We start from the raw sequence: 21,981 nt of genomic DNA on the forward strand, positions 1-21,981 counted from the left end.
GTAGCTTATAACAGTTCTTTGTCAGTAAAAAAAAAAAAAAAAAAAAAATCTGCCAAAACGCTTCATGAAATGCCCCCGGACAGACTAATCCTGCTTTGAATGAGGATTCTGGATATAGATTGTCATATATCTATGCTACAGTGATCCCAAACATTGCCAGACAGGCGGCGATGGTGTGGGAAGAATCATCTGGCTTGGGAAAATCCATAGTGGACAAGAGCTAGCCAGTCAAAATTAATATAAAAGATGGCTGCAGTTTAATTTTGTGGTGATATATCTTTCCCCAGCGATGAGAATTTTCTGTATCACCGTATAGTTTTATTTCCTTCTATGGTCCTTTCCCCAAACCTGACATTTGAACGCTTTGCGACATCCATTTATCACTTATCAAACTTAGAGGACATTTAGAGCCCAATATTGGGTGCCGTGTCAGGTAGAACAACATTCTCACGTTAACCACATCAAACAAGTCCGCGCAACAATTATTGTAGATGTCTTCTTCGAGCCAATTTCGCATATACCACTCGACTGAATTGTTGCATGTGGGAAGAAATCGCATTCTTCGTGGGAGCATCCCCCACTTGCTGACTTCACCTATTTGTTTATTCGATCACATCTCCCGAACCCGCCATCTTTTTTCTGTCGTCTGCGTAGTCATTTCCCGGGCTTTCGCGAGGATCGAATACCCATACGCGGTAATCCCACTTAATACACGGAAAATTGGATTTCAAAATTGAATACCGAGGCAATGTTTATATATCGGCGGATAACGCAGCGCAGCCAGGGTTATGCGCTGTGAATGCATGTGTGGCCAAAGATGCCACGTATACAGTGGAATCACACATTTTTATTCCGCAAGACATATATTTTTGGTGTCTGTATGTGTGTGTGTGTGTGTGTGTGTGTGTGTGTGTTAGACGAGTTGTTTTTGTTTGTGTTGTCATCATATGTTTCTACATCGTATATAGCGGCGAGTAATGTTTAACCTCAGAATCGGTACAATTATTGAATTCTGAAGAGGAATCAACGTGAGGCTACTTCTGAGCACTGTACACGGAAAACTTGAGTGCAGATTTCCACTAAGTATTGAGGAAACCACTTTTCTTTTTCTTTTTCTTTTTCTTTTTCTTTAAGGTGGAGGGGGTTTTACCAAAAGAGACCATGACGAGAAATACGTTGCGTTCAAAAAAAAGATCATCCAATTTCCATTCTAAAAAGTGTTCACCAAATTTGACTTGTCTTTAGGACTTGCTAATCGACTGATACAGATATCATATCTTGGCAAACGGGACGCGTGTTGATAAGCAGAAGCGGATCTAGTGGGGGGGTTGCAACCCCCCCCCCCCCAAAAAAAAAAAAAAATAAATAAATAAATAAATAAAAAAAATAAAAAAATGAAAAAATCCGGGGACCATTTTTTTTTTAATCTTATCTTTTTTTTTAACTTGTAATTTTTGATTTGGCAATGACCTCTATACCAAAAATAGTGGTTTTTAGATGCAGGAAAACACCATTTTCACACACAGATTTTCAAAAATTCTCCCTACTGTGGCAGGGGGGACACCCCCTCCCACACCCTCCCCCCCCCCCTTTATAAAAAGCTAGATCCGCCCCTGATAAGATGATCTATATATTTGTGTTCACCCCATGGTGATTTTCCGACACATTGAAGAAAAGTCGAACGTAGGCCCTACTTCGACAGGCTGTGAGATAGAGGATGATTTTTCGCCTGCTTGGATTTGTTAGCACTTTTTTTGAATGTAACATAAATAGCCTTCCTTGTAAATACTAACTCTTGCCATGCTAATATACCAGAATGTTCATAATAATATCTGCCAGAAACTTTGTTGGCAAGATCATCCCGGATTTTCAAGGAGTGTATATTTTTGTCTTCAGTGATCTTCTTATTAATTCCATTTCCTTTGAAAATATAAGTTTCAAAAAGAAATACATATCATATACATAACATTTGTCATTAATGTTCATGCATTTATGAAACACATTCCATGAAAACAAGAATAATCATTCAATTCATTTTAAGGGAGAAATCAAGCAGGAGAAAAAAAAATAGGATGAATTATCCGGTCAATTTCTTTTTAACTAAAAAAAAGTACAAGTGCAATTATAGGCATATTAGCCAAGCACTAAAAAGAAAAACAGAAAATGGAATTTCTATTATATTAAAAGAAAAACAGCAACAACAAAAAAAAACCCACCCTATGTACTACGATTACTAAAATTACACACACACACACACGCACACACACTTACACACAAAAATGGGGGAGATTACTGCGTCGATATTAATTTTGCACCTTGCTATTTTTTTTTTAAATCTCAGAACACACGGATGCGCCTTGCACTTATTATTTTTCATGCAAAATAATTACTCTCTTTTCTTTGTCAACATTTTCCATATGCACGTATACATAATTACTGCATGCCATATAGAAGGGATGCGTAGGAAGAGCATTTACATGACACAAACCTTACCATACACATACACAATAAATGTAAACACACTCGAACGCACAGAATACACACATGCACTTACACTTTTAGTTACACTGACAGTTACACCAAAGGTATACATACATAATCTGAAGAACTCACAAGGTACACAAACGCACTTAAAACATACACCAACTTTTACACACGCACACACACACCTACACACATAACAAAACGCATACTCTCACACGTTTGGATCTGCTAACAGAATGGCGCTTCCGAAACCGTTGATCGAAGCACGCCGCGCTGCTTGCGTGGATTACCCCCAAGTACCAATGGCTGGTTAATAATCCCACACTCTTCGTGCCCGCGCATGTCTGATCGCACAAGAGGCCACATGGCAAAGTAAACACCGGAAGATTGGCGCGAAAAAAAAAAATATAGGAGCGAGAATTGGTAACTCTGACATCTGCAATACGCTAGAATCTCGACCAAGTGTTTTGTCATCAATTTTAGCTTGGCTTACGAACAGCAGAGTAAAAAAGAAGTACTTTGATAAATATGAGCTCACAAGCACTGTTTTCACTGTAATGAAGCAAAGACTTTAAGAGAAGAATACAAGTTTATGGCTGCAGATAAATTAAGAGTAAAACAGATACCTCTCGTGCTGATATGAGTAAAAGTGGTACTAAAGAAATGATAAATGATGTCTGTAACAAAGATGGCTATGATAATGATGGTCATAATAAAGATAATTATAGTGATCGCTATGGCATAGTGGATAAGACTTCCGACTCCCACTCGGAGGACTCGAGGTCGATTGCATCCCAGTGATATTCTGATAGTATCATGTTTTGTAGTGGGTCTAATTGGCCGATTAAGAAGTAATTCAAGGGCTTAAATATGAAGATATCAGTTTATTAAAGATTTTGAAGGTGATTACACAATACTGTAACTTGATTCTTTCTTTAATAGAGAGCCAGTTTAATGTGGTAAGCAAAGAGCACTGGAGTGTTTACCAATCAACATCCAAACACTAATCGCGCGTATTCATTCTGCATCTTTTGCAGCTTTTGCACGTTTTTTTTTTCAATAAATCGGAAAAACGGAAAGTCAGAAATGTATCGAGGGTTTTCGGGTAAAACGAAATGATAACGGATAAGTCGGACGTTTGATTTCCAATGTCGATGTAGCCTGCCGTAAAGGGCCTGCGTTAAAATCATATTAGGAGTGATTTGCACTGCATGGCTTCAAGCGGGTGTATTAGAACACGCCATATTATGTGAGGAGAATCGTGTGGAGCCAACTTTTCTCTCTCTCTCTCTCTCTCTCTCTCTCTCTCTCTCTCTTTTTTTTTTGGGGGGGGGGGCAGAGATGAGGTGATTTGGCAATTCTTCTGGGACCTACGGTTCAATACTGGCATATCTATTGCAGAGCTCATGACACCACGAGACTAATCTACCCCAGGCCTTTCTTCAGATTAACTTCGCCACTCACTCGTTTGATGCGCGGTATATCCTGACCATAAGACAGGGCTGGCGCCGTGAGGTTTGCTGCATACATGGCGGCGTTTGCGTGTATCACAGAGAGCACGCGTGTGTGTATAGTGAACTGTAGCACACTGTATGTCACTAAAGACGTGCGTATGCATAATTTCAGCGACGGATTACAGCTGGAAATGCATATATATATATATATATATATATATATATATATATGTATATGTAGTCCTATATTATTTTTCATGATAAGGATATTATGTATCTTTTCTTAAACATGATTAACATGATACCATGTGTCTTGCTGTTGTTTGCTCCTAAAAACGGAAACGCATACCATTATCAACTTATGTCCAAGTGCTGAAAATATTATGTTACATATTGCTTCTGATCACTGGTGACTATTTGTTTCAAAAGGTATTTATAGCAAAAGATGAAATAAACTTAAGTTTACAATATCGGGAGACAGTCTTCCATTTTCAGATGATAAGTTGCGCGCATTACCCTCATTTCCTTCTGCGTTGTGTGAGCATTGACACTCATTCACACACAGTTCTCTGATATTTCAAGGCATATTTCATTTGTATGCATTAATTCCTTTGGAAAAGATGCACTAAAACATTAACGGTAATTCCATAGCTCTTCCATTAACCGCTGGGTAGTTATGCATCATGAAAACACAAAAACAAAAATAAAAAAGTGCTTATAGTTTCGCAAACCCCGCGATGTGCATTTCCCGCCATTTCGAGCGAAGCGCGAACCACTCGTCAATTTGACCACGTGAACTCCTCTTCGTTTACGGTTGTCACCCCGACTCTTCAGCGTGGGCTAGCCTGATGATCACGGGAGCGTTCTGGCATTAAATCATCTCTCATTATCACATAATTGCCCTATCCACTTTATACCCTTGTTTCGGAAGCCATCTTAAAGGTGAAAACCCTCTCTGTAGATATGTCAACCCTCTTCGTGGATATGTCCACAAAAAAAAATCAAACGCACATTGACTTTATTATGTGTGATGAAACTTGATTTCGTCTTTATTCAAAACCTGCTACTTATCGTGGTAGCTAAAAGGTATAAACGTTTCATCTAATATTTATAGTACTAGCTTTCAGTGATCCGTTTTTATTCAGGATAATGTGAGTATATTGTTTTTATTAAAAATTTTATTTAAAAAAAATGTTGTCTATGTTCTTGAATTCTAGCTTCTCCATTGGTAGGTTGTAGCCTTTGATACAGAATGATGATCATGATGATACTGAACCAATGTTGCCTTTCTCTTAAAGGTGTATGATTCTTTCCAACATCCAAGGCTCTAACGTGTAATGTCCAGTATTTTGTTACGACTGGTAATAATTCATGTTAGCACTCTTTACCAAACAATCAAGCAACAATCATTCCAGATGTCTATTCACTGTCTCCAGTATGTCACTCACCAAACTAACTCATCCGAAGTAACAAAACGAGGAGAAAGTGTTCAGCTTTCTAATGGTAACTTAATGGTCTTTTCATATTTCAAGCTGGCATTATACACATCTCCTTTCTTTCTGAGGAATTTAAGGAAGACGTTAATAACCTTCTATCAGAAATTGTGTGATACTCTCACAATTTGCATACGCCACGTTAAAGGTGTTATAGGTCTGCTCTCAGTTTCTGGCTGCACTATTCACATTGAAAAAAGATGTATGCTTGTGAGAGGGGTAGTATAGTTTGATTTTAATTTATTGGCGACATGGCTGCGGGGACGCATAATTGTCCAACAGAAGAGCGCAAATCATGCTATAATTATGCGTCGCTCACACACAGAAATCAATATCTCAGCTCCATTTTCCTTCCACTGCGGACTAATGAACAGATATCAAGAGAACTATCAATATTGCGGTTTGTCTGGTTTCACTTTTTTCTATGATATCCCTACTTCTCGTAAATCAGATCTAGTAAGAAGAAGAATTCTGTCGTTTTTGGAGAAATCATTTTCTTATTGGAGGAAGAGGGGAAAAAGAAACAGAATTTGCAATGAGATTGCCTTCCCCATTAAGCTTTCGTAGGAGTGCGTGCAGACGATGTGTTTTACCCTCTTTCCCGCCTGATGTTGTGAGCGGAGGATGCTCCGCCATAGATAATCATAATACCTGCGCTGCGGAGATCATCTCGTCACGTGGTCTGCTGACGTCAGCGGAGCATACGCACAGGACCCCTGGGCTATTTTGCGAGAGGCACGCTGAGGCCGATGTTCGCACTGCGTATCTCCGAGATTAAAATAATGTATAGGTGCTGGAATTTATTTTTAGTTCGGGGTTTGTGAGGGGACTCGCCTCGAAATGTCCGAAATCATAAACTCTCACGTTTAAATTATTTTCATTCCATCTGAAGAGACAATTCTGTTGATGCATCAAGCTGAGAGGGTTTGGTTTTTTTTGTGTTTCTATAGAGACATTATCGTAATACCTTTTTATTTTTGATCCGTCAAAAGAATTACACAGTTATGGGAAATGACAAGATTTAGACTATGGCTCCTTTAAACCGATCTATAAACTGTAAAGGAGAGTCACTTTGAAATATTAAACAATTGTGGCGTTTATTCGAAAACTGTGCAATGTACATGTTGCACCTACCTATAGCTGCACAAACACGTTTTGAAAACAATCGTGAGTGTTTTTCTTTTTATTCTTAATTCAGTTTCTTCACATTACATGTGAAGAATGAAGCTGCAAGCCATAGCTAAAGCGTTGAGGTTCGAAGAATTCGAAACAATCGTATTTCATACATTGTATATATTAATATCGTAAGTCTGAATTTATCAAATTCCAGTTCGTTACATGTGAGATGATTGGTTTCTGTTTATTGCTGCTGACGAGTGATATTTATTAACAGTAGTTATGAAACAAACATGGAATCGAAGTGTGTTTTTGTGGGTATATATCTTTTAATATCAAGTTTGAGACTACATGATAATAATGACACATGCAGTGCCTTTTGTTGAACGGTAGACATTTTGATGAAATTAATTGGCTGTTCTAAAATCAGATATTGATTATTTCAATAAGTCTGTAATCCACTAATAGACTTTATTTGCTGCTTTTCTTGGGGACAAAAGTCCTATTTTTACACTCAAATAACGAACTCAGTCGATCTATATCTTTTCTCCTGTTTGTGTCGATTGCGCCTCCGATCATGCAGCGAGCATTCGATATTTCATGCGATCTCATTCTTGATGTGAGATATTACAGAACAGGTGTTGTTCGCGTCTCGCCGAATCAGCGCTCGCCCGAAATCAATACCCCTGGTCGTTCAATGTTAGGAGAGCTTCGAAAATGGCTCGGGATGGGAGATGGCCGTTCTTCTCGCGTGTCGTAGCCGTGGAATAAAGCGGTGTCGTTCTTATTAGTTTACGCGTGCATCAGAAGTGGGCGCGCACAGGTCCATGCGTTCTGCGGCATGCGTTGTGTTTTATGAGGGAAATATTTAGCCTGTCATTGACAACTACCACCTGACTATAAGACAGAGTTCGTGTGCCTTGTGATAGTATTTTATGTTTCACGTATAGCAGATATCAACTTTTTGAATAGGCACGCGTCGCAGTAAACTTTGAAAATACGACGTAAACTGATACTCATGACTTCCCTTCATGCAGTCCTGCAATTATCTGTACTCGCTTTTCTTTCTCAAAATCCTTGTTGCTTACAAAAACTTTCAATCAAAATTAACGGTCCTCGATGCTTGCGATATCAAGACGAAATCTGCCTGAGATTTTAACTTGGGTCGAAAACACATGAATTATGAAATGTTTTACGTAACAGCTAAGGCAGAACTGAATACTACCTCGCTACCTACAGCGCTGAGTCTCCTCCGAAGGGCTATGATAGGCAATGAGGATAAGGTGCCATGACGGGGTCATCCCACGAGATCGACACCCACGAGTCATACTGCCCACGAGTTCGACATTGGAAAAAAAAGGTCCATGAGTCATACAGCCCACGAGTTCGATATTACAACACGAGGATCAATGTATCGGTCTCGTGGACCTTGTTTACTTTATTAGTGTTGAACTCGTGGGCTGTATGACTCATGGGTTGTATAACTCGTGGGCTGTATGGCTCATGGGCTGTATGAATTCGTGGGTGTCGAACTCATGACGTGCACCCGTCTTGACTAAGGACGGGCGCAAATGGCTGCTGCATAACCGCTGCTGCCAGGGATTCGAACCGTGGAATCTAGGATTGATAGCCTGTGGTCTTATCAACTGAGCCACAGTGATTACTATTAAAGAGGGAACGCATTTTATGACTGCGAGACTAACACAATAAAAGATGTTGTGCCACTCGTATGGTGGAGATCTCGTGTGGTATGGAATACAAACTTAGACGGTGACATGACATGAAGTTACAATAAGAAAAAATAATAATCGACCTTTCATACATCAGTGAACTATTTTGTTCTGTCTTCTTTTATTTGTGTGTATTTCCAACTATGTTACAACTTTATAACAAGTTTGTCCTCTCATTACATTGGGTATTGACCTTGTTTTCCTTTCTCCTTTTATATTTGTATCTTTCAGTTGCCAATCCACCGAACAATGCAAACAGAGAAAGTCCTGGGAGTCCAAGAGGCAAGATGGATGGCAAAAGTAAGTCACGTGATTGAAGACGCCTTGCACAGCACACAGGATTTATTAAGTCACGTGATATGAAGGCGCCTTGCACAGCACACATAATTTATTAAGTCACGTGATACGAAGAAGCTTTCCACAACACACAGATATTAAGTCACGTGATATGAAAAAGCCTTGCACAAAACACGAGCTTTATTAAGTCACGTGATGTATAGAAGCCTTGCACAACACACAAAATTTATTCTGCGAAATGACTCTGACTGTAAGCCAGAATGTCTTCCGTGCATGAATTGATTAATAATAATGATAAGATGTTTGGTTCCGTCGACATTATAAAAGTAATGTAAAAATATATAAAAGAATAAATCAACGACTTTTCTAAAATTGATACTGTGGTTCATAGGTATGTTTGTTTGTTTTTTCTAAGATTGTGACAGATTGATTATCTCAGATCAGTTATCCAGCAAGCAACTTCAACTGCAGTGAACAGCTCCGTTTTGTATATATAGCGTGATTCAATCCCGAGGAACTGGATAATCATTTGCTTTTTCATGCATCACTCAGCAGTCAGATGAAATGTTTTGTGTATTAACTCATGCAAAATTGTCTGAGTCGGAAAATCGGGATCTAAGTATAAATATTGTATGTGAATGCGTATATAGACGTAAATCTTGCAGACACACTTTGCAACTACTCAAGGAGAAAACAACATGGGTGCACGTAATAAATTTGTCACGATGTTATCTTCAAATGTTTTAAGTCAATGTCTCAAGACCTTAAAGATGGGCCATCCCTTTTGCATTCCTTCCCAAATAGCACAGAACATGATATATTCCACCAGAATGACAAGACTATTGTAAACAACATTTCTGTGATATTTGAAGGTTGTTAGCCGTTAAAATTCAAATAGAGCACCGTAACGTATTCTGTGTACGCAGGCACAGCTGTATATTATCCTCCTGTGGTTGCAATATGGTACTTATACTTCAAACAAAAGATATGTATGTTAAAGCTGTCAGTACTGAAGAATTCACTAGCTTCTTTTACTTTATTATTTATGGCAAATAACAACACACCACTTACATGAACTACATAAGTGCATCACACAGGTCTGTAAAACTAGACTAGTAGTTTAGATTTGCAATTTTTTGTAGTACGAAAAATTTATTCGAATCTTAACAGTCAATTTAACTGAACAATAAAGACCCTCTTGAGTTCAAAATTTACTGGAGGTTTCCAAATAGTGTCTTCTTCAATACCAAAGTGTTCTCACCAAATTTTCAAAAATTTGCATGCAAAAGGGATAGTATGTCTTTAAGATTGGTATGCTGTATTGGTGCAGCGCTCCCCACACTTTCTTACTGCCGCTGCCACTCACGAGAATTTTGCTCGTTGTCTCTGTCTCTTTGCTCTTCTTCTCAGAAACAGAGTACAGAATAATCAAGAAAACAGATGCAAAGCGAAAGCTCAAGCGACAGGAATCCCAATCCCTCGACGAGGAGTCCCTAGCCAGCATCGATCTCGAAATGGGCGAATCCATGCCCTCGGCTACGTCACCAGAGGGCGCTGTTATCGCAGCCCTGCGCCTGCGCAGTCTGGTTCTCAGGCTAGAGAAGGACGACGTCTCCAAGAAATACCTGAAGGACAACCTCGAGTATGCGGCGTCCGTCCTGGACGCGCTACGACAAGATGAACTGAGGTAAGCACCGATGAGATTACGTAATCCATCTCTTCCGTCCCCCCCCCCCCCCCCTCTCTCTCTGCCTCTTTATCTGTCTCTATGTCTGTTGTCTGTTGTAGATTGTGAACCACTCAAAGGAAAATCTAATGAAATACTTATTTGCATATACTTAGCACAAATATAATCTAAGACAAGACGGAACAAAACAGGAGACACACATCAATAACATGACACGACTTGACAGAATGGATGAAAAAATGGAAGGAAAGATGGAAAAAAAAGAGAATGCCTACACGCTGATTAAGGAAACGGAAGAGGGAATTGAAGAGGTGCTTCAAACAGCTGGTGGCTGCACACAGCCGTGCAAAGATTATGATGGCTATTTCATTATAATGAATTCAGAGAGTAATTGATTGATGGTTGGATGATGAACCCTGTGGTTGGTATGACTTAGCTAATGAAAACGAAACATCAGAGTGGGTTTAACAGAAAGGATTTCAACTTCCGCTTAAAAGAATACAAAGATGGAGCATTTTTTATTTCACAGCTTAATGAATTCCACAATCTAGGGCCTGTGCATATAAATGTATTCTGAGCCAATAAAGGTCTCAGGAGGGGTAAATGAAACTCATTAGATTGCCTAGTGGGATAATTATGAAAAAACTGGTTGCGTGTAAACATTGAATTGAATATACAGGGGAGTGCATTTGCGTTGAAATTGAACTTAAACTGACCAAGTTGAAAAAATACAAATCTCTAATTTTTTAAATCTTATACTTAGTAAATAATGGATCAGTATGGGAACGTGGCGGGACGCCACAAATAACACGAAGTGCCCTTGTTTTGTAATAACAGTAGTCTATCTAATAAAGTTTGATGGGCGCTACCCCATGCTAAAAGTCCGTAATTAAGATAAGGTAAAATTAGAGAAAAATACAACGTCAGCAAAGAAGACAGTGGAATATGAAACTTGAGTCTATTAATGATGCCAGTATTACGTTAATGCTAATAATATGTGGCCTCCATGAAAGTTTATCGTCCACTGTAATCCAGAGGAATTTGATATGAGGTACACGTTCTAATCAAGTGTCATAAAAAATAGTACCTTTGCGTAAAGCTTCTATGGAGCTTCTGTTTTCTGTTCTACTGTGGCAAAAGAAAGCAAGTAACATCCAAAATGTGCTCAACTTTTTTTTTAGCAAAATGCATTCGTCAGTAATGATTCAGTTTTGGGAAATTACCGTAAAAGAGTTTTTCCGAAAGGTGTGATTTCTGCTAACTGCGGGGAAAGCACAACGAGTGTGATATTGGTAACAGTGCCAACATAATGAGTAACATGTTGAACTATTGAAATTTGACACTTGCATCCTTTTGTCAAAGTAAAGCAGTATAGAAGCATAGATAGTGCTTTATTTTTCTTTCTCGTCAAAACGTCACGTAGGTAGTCATGGAAACAAGACAATGAGAGGAGCCTAGAAAAAAAGTAAATAATGGAATCTGTGATTGGAAAGAAATATGAGAGAAAAGAAACTTTAAACTTAACTAGTCTAGTAGTCAAAGCGAAGTTGTTCGTTTTTTCCATTTTTTTAGAACGTTGGGTAAGGGATAGAATAAGCCTTGAATTATTGTTATTAAACAGAAGTCATCACTTTGTGAGAGCAGCCACCACAAGTTTGCAACCTGTACTTAACTACCCCACCCCCCCCCCCCACCCACCCAACCACCCAGCAAGCTGTAAACCCAGAACGTCGTGACAGCTCGAAGACGACTCTTAATCGAACAGCTCCCAGCATCGATAAAGAATTGTAATAACAGAAGCCGTGTCGGTGGGGACGATAACATATACAAATCATCAATCATCAGCCATGTAATCATACTGGGGAAAAAATAGCAGACAAGATGCCCGGGCGAACAGATATATACATCTGTTCCGCGGTTGTTAGATATGACTACGGACCATTTGATCGGAATGATAAAGGTCTTTTTCATAAACACTGCGTAAATTCCTCGTCACAGTCTTGAGCAGCTTTCAGTGTTTACTCATTACCTTTACTTCTCGGAGGCAAATCCAAACAGAGCGGCGGACAAGCTATTGAATACATGAAACATAGGTGTATACACAAGCAACATGGAATGATGGTCGTTAACTCTGATCAAAACTGACAATCGGGCGATATGGCGTGTAGCGATTCCTTTTGATCATGCAGCGTGATTTATTTCTATGAGCGACCAATCAAATACTGGAATTGAAGTGCACTTGATGTGTGTGGAGTATGCGTCCCTTCGCTATGATGCAACTGTCCAGTCTATGTCGACAAGCGTGTCGTCCAAAAATGATTTCTATGCGTTAAAAAAAGGAAAAATTCCAATGAATTCAAATCTTCTCAGATACTTTTGGTTAAATCCAAAGGAAATATAAACTCAAGGCAGTGATGATTTGAAAGGTGATAAGAACATGTTAGCTTTATTTGTATATTTTAAAAAAAAAGATGAACAGAGATTACAATTCAATTCAATTCAATTCAATTCAATTCATGTATTTTTCATTCTTCTTTTTCCAATAAAATGTAACACATTGTCAAAGCTTACGTGTTTTTTTTCCTTCCTCGACATAATTACCATCATGAAACTTTTCCTTACATCGTACATCTCTCAAATGTTCTTTCTGAAACTCTGCTGTACTCTACTGTAACAAAGCTTCAATTTCACACTTTTGGAGCCCCTTCCTTTAGGTGTGTGTGTGGGGGGGGGGGGGGGGGTAGGGGGGTGAGGTGGTTAGGGGTTGAGAACAACTCAGATCCGGAGTTACAGGCGTACTTGTAGTGATGACGAGTGCTCAACACACGGGATCCGCTATTGATTATCGGACTAGCCTGATCAATATTCTCCGCCGGTTTCGTGTTGACAGAAAAAGGCCGCTCAATCTTCAGAATGTAGGTCGAACATGCGGGTACCTTAAGTTGGTTAGAGCTACACCCATTGTTTCATCAAATGAAAAAGCCATTGACCCCATTTTGTTTGTTTATTTGTTGCCTGCTTGCTTGCTTGCCTGTTGATATTTTATTTCTCCCTGTGGAAAGTCATCCTCAAAACCTTCTACCCTTTTTAGACTTCGTACGACTACTGTTCATCGATTAAATAACATCATGCACTTCATTCGTTCTCAGCGTTGTCTTTTTTTTATTCCCTATCTTCTCGCTGCTCTCTTTTTTATTTAAAGATACTCTTGGTACAGTTCCTGGCTACAATGAAGGACTCGCCTACAGTGTTTCTAACTTCTTGAGATAAAACTTTACTTATGAAAAAATGTGAACACGGAATAAGAGGAAATAGATTTGCTTAGATACATGATAAAAAAACACGAAGTTTTACGTGACATTCAAAGTCAAAATTCAAATCAAGCCACTATGACGTCCTACTTCCCTTTTTTTTTCTAAAATCGTGATAGGATAAATCGTCCGTGTGCAACGTTAAAATTAAAAGAAAGCAATCAGACTAATAACATGAAGATACAAAAAAAGACATGCGCTCTAATTTGTCTCTGGCTTCCAACCATTTCAGATTTAACTCGCGTTTAAACTCCTGTTTCAGGAAATTCCCTAAACGCGTAACAAAATATCTTGATGTTGGTCGAATTCTTCAAGAATAATATTGTATTGTCTGGATGTGGGTAAGTAAACGAAATGACAAGAATGAAATGAAATTAATCTCACAAATTGACATCATTATCCAACAAAACAAATTTGCTCGCAGCCATCATAAGTTCGAACCGGAGGGCGAAGCAATAAAACTGATTACTCTCTGATGAATTAACAACCTAGAAATAGGTTAATGTCTAACACCACCTTGCGGAACAAACTTACACAATTCACAGCTGCACCTGTACATCAGACTTGTTAGTATCTACAAATCTACAATTGAGAATCAGTGCCTTAAGCTCATCAAACTCGTAAACGTCGTTTTTGGTGCCTAGATGGATACAAAACTAGGGTTTCAACTCCCAGAAGCATTTCATAGGTGCTTTGTACATTTTTCACTGTCCATTTTTTCTTCTTCCATGCCAGGGACATGGGACAGTGTGTATAATGCTATGGGATTTTCTTTGTCAATTGGTACTAAAATCACACAAAGGATTCATCTCTAACATATATAATGTACACAATATTGCCCATGATACGACACATTGCATAGATGATAGCATGCGTGCATCATTTATGCTTGTAGTCTTGAAGTCTATCCGTACAACTTGATAATTCGCCTCTTTTTCTTTTCTGTTCATCAGAAAACGACAGCGTGTAGCAAATTTACCACACCACAAGAGAATAGAAAATACTATTCTTGAGTACGAACCATGCGCATGCCGGTTGTAAAAGTCACTGTTCCAATCAACAAAGTCACAAAATTTGTTTATCTTTGGATTCGCAAGAAAGGATAGCTACGCCTACAAATATACACACACGCACACACACGCACACACACACACACACACACACATATACACGCGCACGCTAATCAAGTACGTACATGCATCCTCGGTAGGGTATTTGCGATGGCAAATAGTTTGTAATGGCAAGAATGCAGTGTGTGTTGCGAGAGAGAACCTTTTTACTCTAAATTATTCCTCGCGAGACAGAAGCTGCCAAAACACGCTACATAACCTCATATCCTCAGAGAACGTAGAGACAGTCACTTTTCTAGAGTTTTGTACGGAGACTCCTTTGATTTCTCGCCATATTAGCCGGGAGTCTGTCCTTTTCCGCACCTAAAGGAAATAAATTATGCAGGAGATTCGTAAATGACGCCCTTTTTCACTTCGCGCCGCCAGCAGGAAACGCTTACGGCGATTTGCGCACATGGGACTGAATGAAGAAAGTGTGGGCGAGCCAAAAGGCGTGCTCAGAAAGCTGGGCTATTAAATTCTTAAAACGATGAATCTCCCGTGTCTGGGCTATTACCATCACACGGCATTAATCCTAAGCACCATCCTGCAACTGTGTCAAAAGCAAAAAAAAAAAAAAAAAAAAAAAAAAAAGCCAAAGCAAAATAATCACAAGTTGAAGCTCTTTTTAGGAATTTGCTGGCCACAATTGTAGTGTCAATGCACACTAGTCAATGCAATTCAGTGTAATTCAGAATTCAACTTTATTGATTCGTATGACGTATGACAATGCAATATTGTAGCAGACTTCTTGCTCATAAAGCACTGCATTTCTTGTTGATGTATAAATATGACGCATGCATCGTTGCGTAGTAATGGGTGATTTCTTCACTATATTTCTAGTTTTACACACTTTTTTCATCGTTTACATAATAAATCCGTATAATGAGGCGAAAAAAGGGTGCCAATTTTGTTGAAAAAAAATATTTGACAATTTTCTTCTCAAATTGTCCCATCGTATGTTGTGCCATACTTTGACAGGAAAGCGCGCACAAACAAACACACGCATAAAACACAAGAAAATAAATATATGACGTACGTTTTTGGGAGAGTAGGAGCAAGCTTTCGTTTTCCGATTTGTGAGTCATCCGCTTGTATGAAGATTTGATTTGATTTAAGTACCACAAAATACCTTAAAGAGATTGAATTATGATAGAGAAGGGAGACTTTGTAAATAGCTCTGATCTTATTTTTTTTTCAATATCCTTAAGGTATTTAGGTTCCGTTTTTTTTTTTGGGGGGGGGGGGGATAATTGTTAAGCCTAACATTGGAAAGTGAATAAGATAATAGGAATTGGATATACAAGCAAACAAGCAAACAAAAGAAATGTCTTAGGTTTCGCATGGCAGAATTCCTGTCGTCTTTTGCCTGATGCAAAAGTGGTCACTGATGTGTGGCACCCTGAAACAATAAAAATGACAGATAGTTGAAATTCGAGCGAGCCATTGAAAAGTTTTGAAAACCCCCTATGGAGTATCCGTTTCCCCGTCCCGGTTGTGAAAATCTCGCGGTGTCCGCGAGAAGCGGACTGCGAGAGTCCAGCGCTTTAAAGCAGGCGTAATTCAATTCATGCGCGCGACCGTTATTGATTTTTGGATCGCTCGCGATTGTCTGCTCGAAATGAAGCACGTGCCCTCCAGCTTCAGTTACGACGGAGACAAAGACGGAATGTTTGTAAATAGGAACGAAATCAACACTTGAGCTCATAGCTTGAGAAGAATGTGTTAGATTTCCTTGTTTGTTGCTTTCATTTGCATACACGAACATACTGTGATCTGCTGTTAGCTAATTCTCCGCCATCTTCCCTGCTTTTGAAACTGTCCGTAATTTTCAAAGCAGCAAATTTTCATGATTTCTTTTCTTCTCTTATCTTTTATAGCTTTGTGGTTGATTGTATGTTTGGAGTTATGACGAAAATAAGTGTGCTTAATCCATCAACTATCGTGACTATAGCGAACCACTGAAACTTTAATATTGGGGCACGAGTAAATACATTGGACTGAGGCGAGTAATAAAGGGGGGAGGGTTATGATACAAGAATAGATGAAACTTGGTGCCGAAAAAAGGCATGCACATGTAATCACTCACACACATACTCAACGTGCTGAAAGTCACAATTCGTACAAATACATAGTGAATGCACGTGGCACAATGCATAGACCTATATGAAGACACACACGCTCACTGTCCTGATTTCAGAAAGAATCTAATGATCGTGGGGACCTAGAAATAATATCACCAGGGTCGTGCTATCCCCTGCACGAACGCAGCGTTTTCTATTTGTTGCAAAGTGCTGAGACATTTTTATGATAATCATGTTGTTTTTCTCTGGCAGGATATCGCTGCGAACTCTATACTTGTTTTGCCCCTTTAAGCGAACACCGACTCACTGCACGCAAAGAAAAGGTATAAATGTCCTAAACGAAGAAATTGTACCTCTCGGCAGTGTGTATTTTTGACACCAATTTGATCAACAGCTCTAACCAAGACATTCACGTGTAAAAGGCAAATGAGTCTCTTTTTTCTAAGTCAATTTAAAACAGGTTGACGTATAGGAATTAAACTACGTAAAACAAAACACGACCGCATAGGCCTACACTGTATTAGTGCTTAGTAAATCCCCATAATATTTATAGTAGTAGTAGCAGAAGTAGTAATAGCAGCAGCAGCAATAATACACTCCTAAGGTAGATAGGTTGAACTCTGCACCTTAATTAAACACTGCCACACTGGGAACACCTTTACGGGCGCAACTTTGCACCTTTCAGACCAGTCTTACAATGGGCACCTTAAAAGGTGCAGCGTTGCACCTTTTTGGTCTAAAAGGTGCAAAGTTGCACGGTCCGTAAAAGCGCTCCCAGTGTGACACTGGTAAAGGCGCAAAGTTAAACCTATTTTTCTTAGCGTGTATGGTAGCAGTGTAGTAGTAGTAGTAGTAGTAGTAGCAGTAGCAGTAGTAGTAGTAGTGTAGTAGCAGCATTGATACTAGAGAAGTACTGAAACTGGTGCCGTATTTGGTTGAAGCAGCAAAGCAGTTGCATCCACAGACTTTAATCAGTGTTCTCTTTCTGTTGTCATTTTCAATTTGACTGCGACAGGTATCATCTCCACGAAGACGACGACGACCTCTCGGAGGTGACGTCCGACGAGGTGCCCGAGCAGGTGCGGCACTGGTTGACTTCGACGTTCAGCCGGCAGTCGACAAAGTCACGGCTGGGCGACGAGAAACCGAGATTCCGTAGCATCGTACAGGCTCTGAGGACAGGCCTATTCATAGATCGGTAAGGACTCCTGTTACATCATCAACCCTCTGCGTGTCTGTACATAATCCTGTCTGCGCAAAAGTCATGGTCCCCCTATTCTAATTGCCGCCGTACGCACCGGCTGGCCGTCAAAGGGTTAACGTCTCATTCGTCCTTGTCTCGTATACCTGTTAAAACAAACCTGCCAAGATTTACAACTTACAAGATGTCAGTCTTTGGACGACAGCATGAATTCAGTCCGTGACAATTAGTTTACAGAATTTTTCTTTTTCCAATGAAGTGTACAAAGATCCGTTGACAGCGTGCACGCCATCACATGCAATCTACCAAGCTGCTCTCACTGTACACGTGTCTTTCATGTGACTTGCAGTTTCAACGGAAACACACATGCAAATTTGCAGGCGACAAGTTTCCCTAACTTTCTGTTTGGTAAGGTATAATGTTAGTCACCTTTCGTTATCCATATGGCAACCATATGATATAGAAACGTGGAAAGCATCAACTTCTATCTATTCTATATTCGATCCTTTTATATTTTTGTCAACTTTAGAGATAACCGTTTTTTGGTAATTCTTCTCCTCCCCCCCCCCCACCCAAACATCATCCAAAAATACAGATGAAAAATGAATGATCAAAAATAAATAAGTATAGTTTCTATTTTTTTTTTACTTCGTGCTATTGATCCGTCCTGTAGCAAGGTATTCAGATTGGGGAAAGACCTTGAATTAACATCAACGTTGTACCAGAACGACGGACTGATTTTTGGCTGTTTCTGTTTTGGGTGATAGATCGACGATCTAAATAGTGTCTTAATTTCGCAATAAGATACATGTATTGCAGTCCTTTTGGAGACCATTGCAAATAAGAACTTACCCTGTAAATCACGCTGGTGAGATAACATACACTTGTTCCTGCTTGGTAATGTTACGATATGTGCTCATCATTGCTCATGTAGATTCAAACTTGCCATTTCAAAGGATGGGGGGGGGGGGGCAGATAAAAGAAACATTTTCCCGACTGCGTGCCGACTGCCCTTCAGAGTATACATAACAGCGGTCAATAACCAGAATGTGATCTGTAGAGGCGCACGCGTGTAGATCTATTTCTAGTATGTAGGAAGCGAAGGATCATACCGCACGACATGCGGTGTTTCCCGCAACGGCGTTCTTCGAGCACTAAGTGAGCTTTGAAAACCGATACTTTCCTTGAAAGCCGATTTCCCCCTCTTCTTTTTGTCACGTGCGCCATTCGTCAATCCACCTTGCATAAAAAAACGACGGTCCCGCACAAATGTTTTTTACTCTGTCAAAACACACTTGCAATATTGCCAGCGATCTGCGATATCTAAAAATATCTCAGTCATGGCAATTTTTGTTATTAGTGCAATGTTGTTACACGCTCAAAGAATACGTGCGCCTGACATTTGCGATCCGCGGATTTGATAAATCCGACGAAAATAAATTGTTCGTTTGTCCGTCAGCCAACATTCACTGCACACTGGCTCATCAATTATCGTTACGCTTGATTGCAGGCGTAGCACATCCATTGCGCATGCGCACGCAATATGGCATGTACAGGGTATTTGGAAAAGTCAAAACGTTGTTCCGAGGTATTTGTTTCTTAATGAAAGTTTATCCGTAATGAAAAGTGCATTTTTATAGCTGAAAATATTAATAAAAAGCTTTCGATAAAAATGGTGAGCTCCGTCACCATGGTCACAGTAAATGTTCACTTTGTAATAGAATGCAAGTCATGCAGAAATATCAAAAGGCATTTACATAATGCTTGTCCAACATTTCTTGTTTGAGTAATATAAACGCTTCATTCTTTAATCATATATTTAGTTGCGATGGTCACTTCGTGTAAGTATCTATTATTTTTCTTTTCGTTCATTTCTGTCAATATTGTGGTGCCTAGTATAATTCTGTAATGAAATCTTCACAGAAATTGTTAGCAGTGGTAAGGGACATTAAATGTTTGATAAATTTTATCAGACCTATCATCATTATGAAAAAGGTGACACCAAAAAGTTTATGTATAGTAAGATTACTCTCGAGTAATTGCTCAGTGAGAAATGTTCATCGTGTGTCATCTAAACGAGATGTTTAGATATTGCCGTAGCTTGTTAAATATCTGTATAATGACGTCTTTATGGATTGGAAAACTTCAAGCGTAAAACGGCTTTAAAAGTACTGTTTTCACTATCAAAATATCTACGAATAAATATCACCGCACCATCAATAAACCACTCATCAAACTGTTTAATTTAAAAACAATACTTTCTCCAAAAAAAAACCATAATAAAATGAGTGTAAAAAATCCAGTTGCTCATAGATTTTATCCTTTTTTTAGCATTTGTCGAACGTGTTAATCAGCAACATTTTAGTTCTCAAAGCTTAATCGTTACGCAATATTTGAGATACCGGCAGCATATTATAGTATACTGTTGCAACTCATATTCGTTTAATTGGAAATACAGCTAAACAGGTGTTTTATGTTCGGTGATTGTCTTGTGTATTGGTGCCATGGCGGATGTTTTTCTGGGTCGTATTTCTCCCTCATTTTTCTATCTTACCATTGTTTTTTTTCAGAATGTTTCGGAGGACGTCTGCCACGGCAGGTACTGTTTTACCGGCAAGGGTCATCCAATTATTCAAGGTTAGTTTTGTTGTTTGTTTGTTCGTCTTTATCTTTTTACTTATTTATATGTCTATTTACTTATTCATTAATAGGTTTATTCAGTTTCTCTGTTTGTCGGCGTGTGCGCATGGTTTGTCAGATGGAACTTGCGTATTAAAGAAGCAAATTCGTCGACACCAGACGTCGTATAACGGAAAAGCGTTTATAGCGTCACGTCTAATGTTAGCCCGTCGAGTGATGTCAAACTATTGTTTGCGTTTGAGGTTTTTTCCTCTCTCTCTTTTCCTGTATGATTATGTATGTGCATGTGTGTGTGTGTGTGTGTGTGTGTGTATGTGTGTGTGACGATCTATGCTTACAGCTTTATTTTCAAATGAAATGTTATATCTGAACGTCAGAAAGTAAAAAAAAAAATGTGTGCCCATCATCCATGCCATCTGAAGTCAAAACGTCACTCCACTATGAGTAGTACATTTCACTGGAACCGATGTGGAATAAGGCATATTCGGGCGCTTTGTAAAGTATAGACGAACGCACATGCGCGCTCGTATACTGACAAACCATACTTTTCCCAGACACGAGTTTCAGACTGTCCTGTGTAGGACAATTATTATTGAGGATTAGTTGAAGTGGGCCTAGGTATGGGATATTCGCCAATTATGTGACATCGCGTTATTCTGCCGTAGTTTGTTTGTTTGTTTGTTTGTTTGTTTGTTTCAGCAGAGCCACGTCGCTTCGCTTTAAATGATAAAACTTTGAAGCTTACGAAGGAGATGGTTAGAATGATCGTAAGGATGTGTCAATATATTTTTCTTTTTCTTGGTGTTATTTGACTATTCGGCCTGCAACATGGCACAAATGCCTTGCTACTCTATACTCAGAATGCGCCCTGTCATCTGCAAACAATAATAACGAAAGATATGATACTCACACTCATACTCACACTCATACTCATACTCATATTCATACTTATACTCATACTAATACTTATACTAATACTAACATATACTCATACTCATAATCATACTAATACTAATACTAATACTAATACTAATACTAATACTAATACTAATACTTATACTAATACAAATCATACTCATTCTAATACTAATACTTATACTAATGCTAATATATACTCATACTAATACTGATACTAATACTTATATTAATACTAATATATACTCATACTAATACTGATACTAATATATACTCATAATCATACTAATACTTATACTAATGCTGATATATACTCATACTAATACTGATACTAATACTTATACTAATACTAATATATACTCATACTAATACTGATACTAATACTTATACTAATACTAATACTAATACTCATAATCATACTTATACTTATACTAATGCTTATACTAATACTAATACTAAT

The 21,981-nt window shown here is 38.8% G+C and overlaps 1 protein-coding gene across 1 annotated transcript in view; it reads left to right on the plus strand.

Annotated features, from left to right (window-relative positions):
* LOC139732573 (dual specificity calcium/calmodulin-dependent 3',5'-cyclic nucleotide phosphodiesterase 1A-like) overlaps positions 1–21,981 on the plus strand; it is a 276,018-nt gene that overhangs the window by 195,092 nt on the left and 58,945 nt on the right. The window contains exons 2-5 of the mRNA XM_071643427.1: positions 8,509–8,577; positions 9,985–10,261; positions 17,781–17,963; positions 20,537–20,603. Of these exons, the coding sequence (XP_071499528.1) occupies positions 8,509–8,577; positions 9,985–10,261; positions 17,781–17,963; positions 20,537–20,603 (596 nt within the window). The remainder of the gene's footprint in view (positions 1–8,508; positions 8,578–9,984; positions 10,262–17,780; positions 17,964–20,536; positions 20,604–21,981) is intronic.

Source organism: Diadema antillarum, unplaced genomic scaffold (assembly GCF_040938485.1).
Source record: "Diadema antillarum isolate AM-2024a unplaced genomic scaffold, OU_Dant_1.0 seq00000437_RagTag, whole genome shotgun sequence".
NCBI lineage: Eukaryota > Metazoa > Echinodermata > Echinoidea > Diadematoida > Diadematidae > Diadema > Diadema antillarum.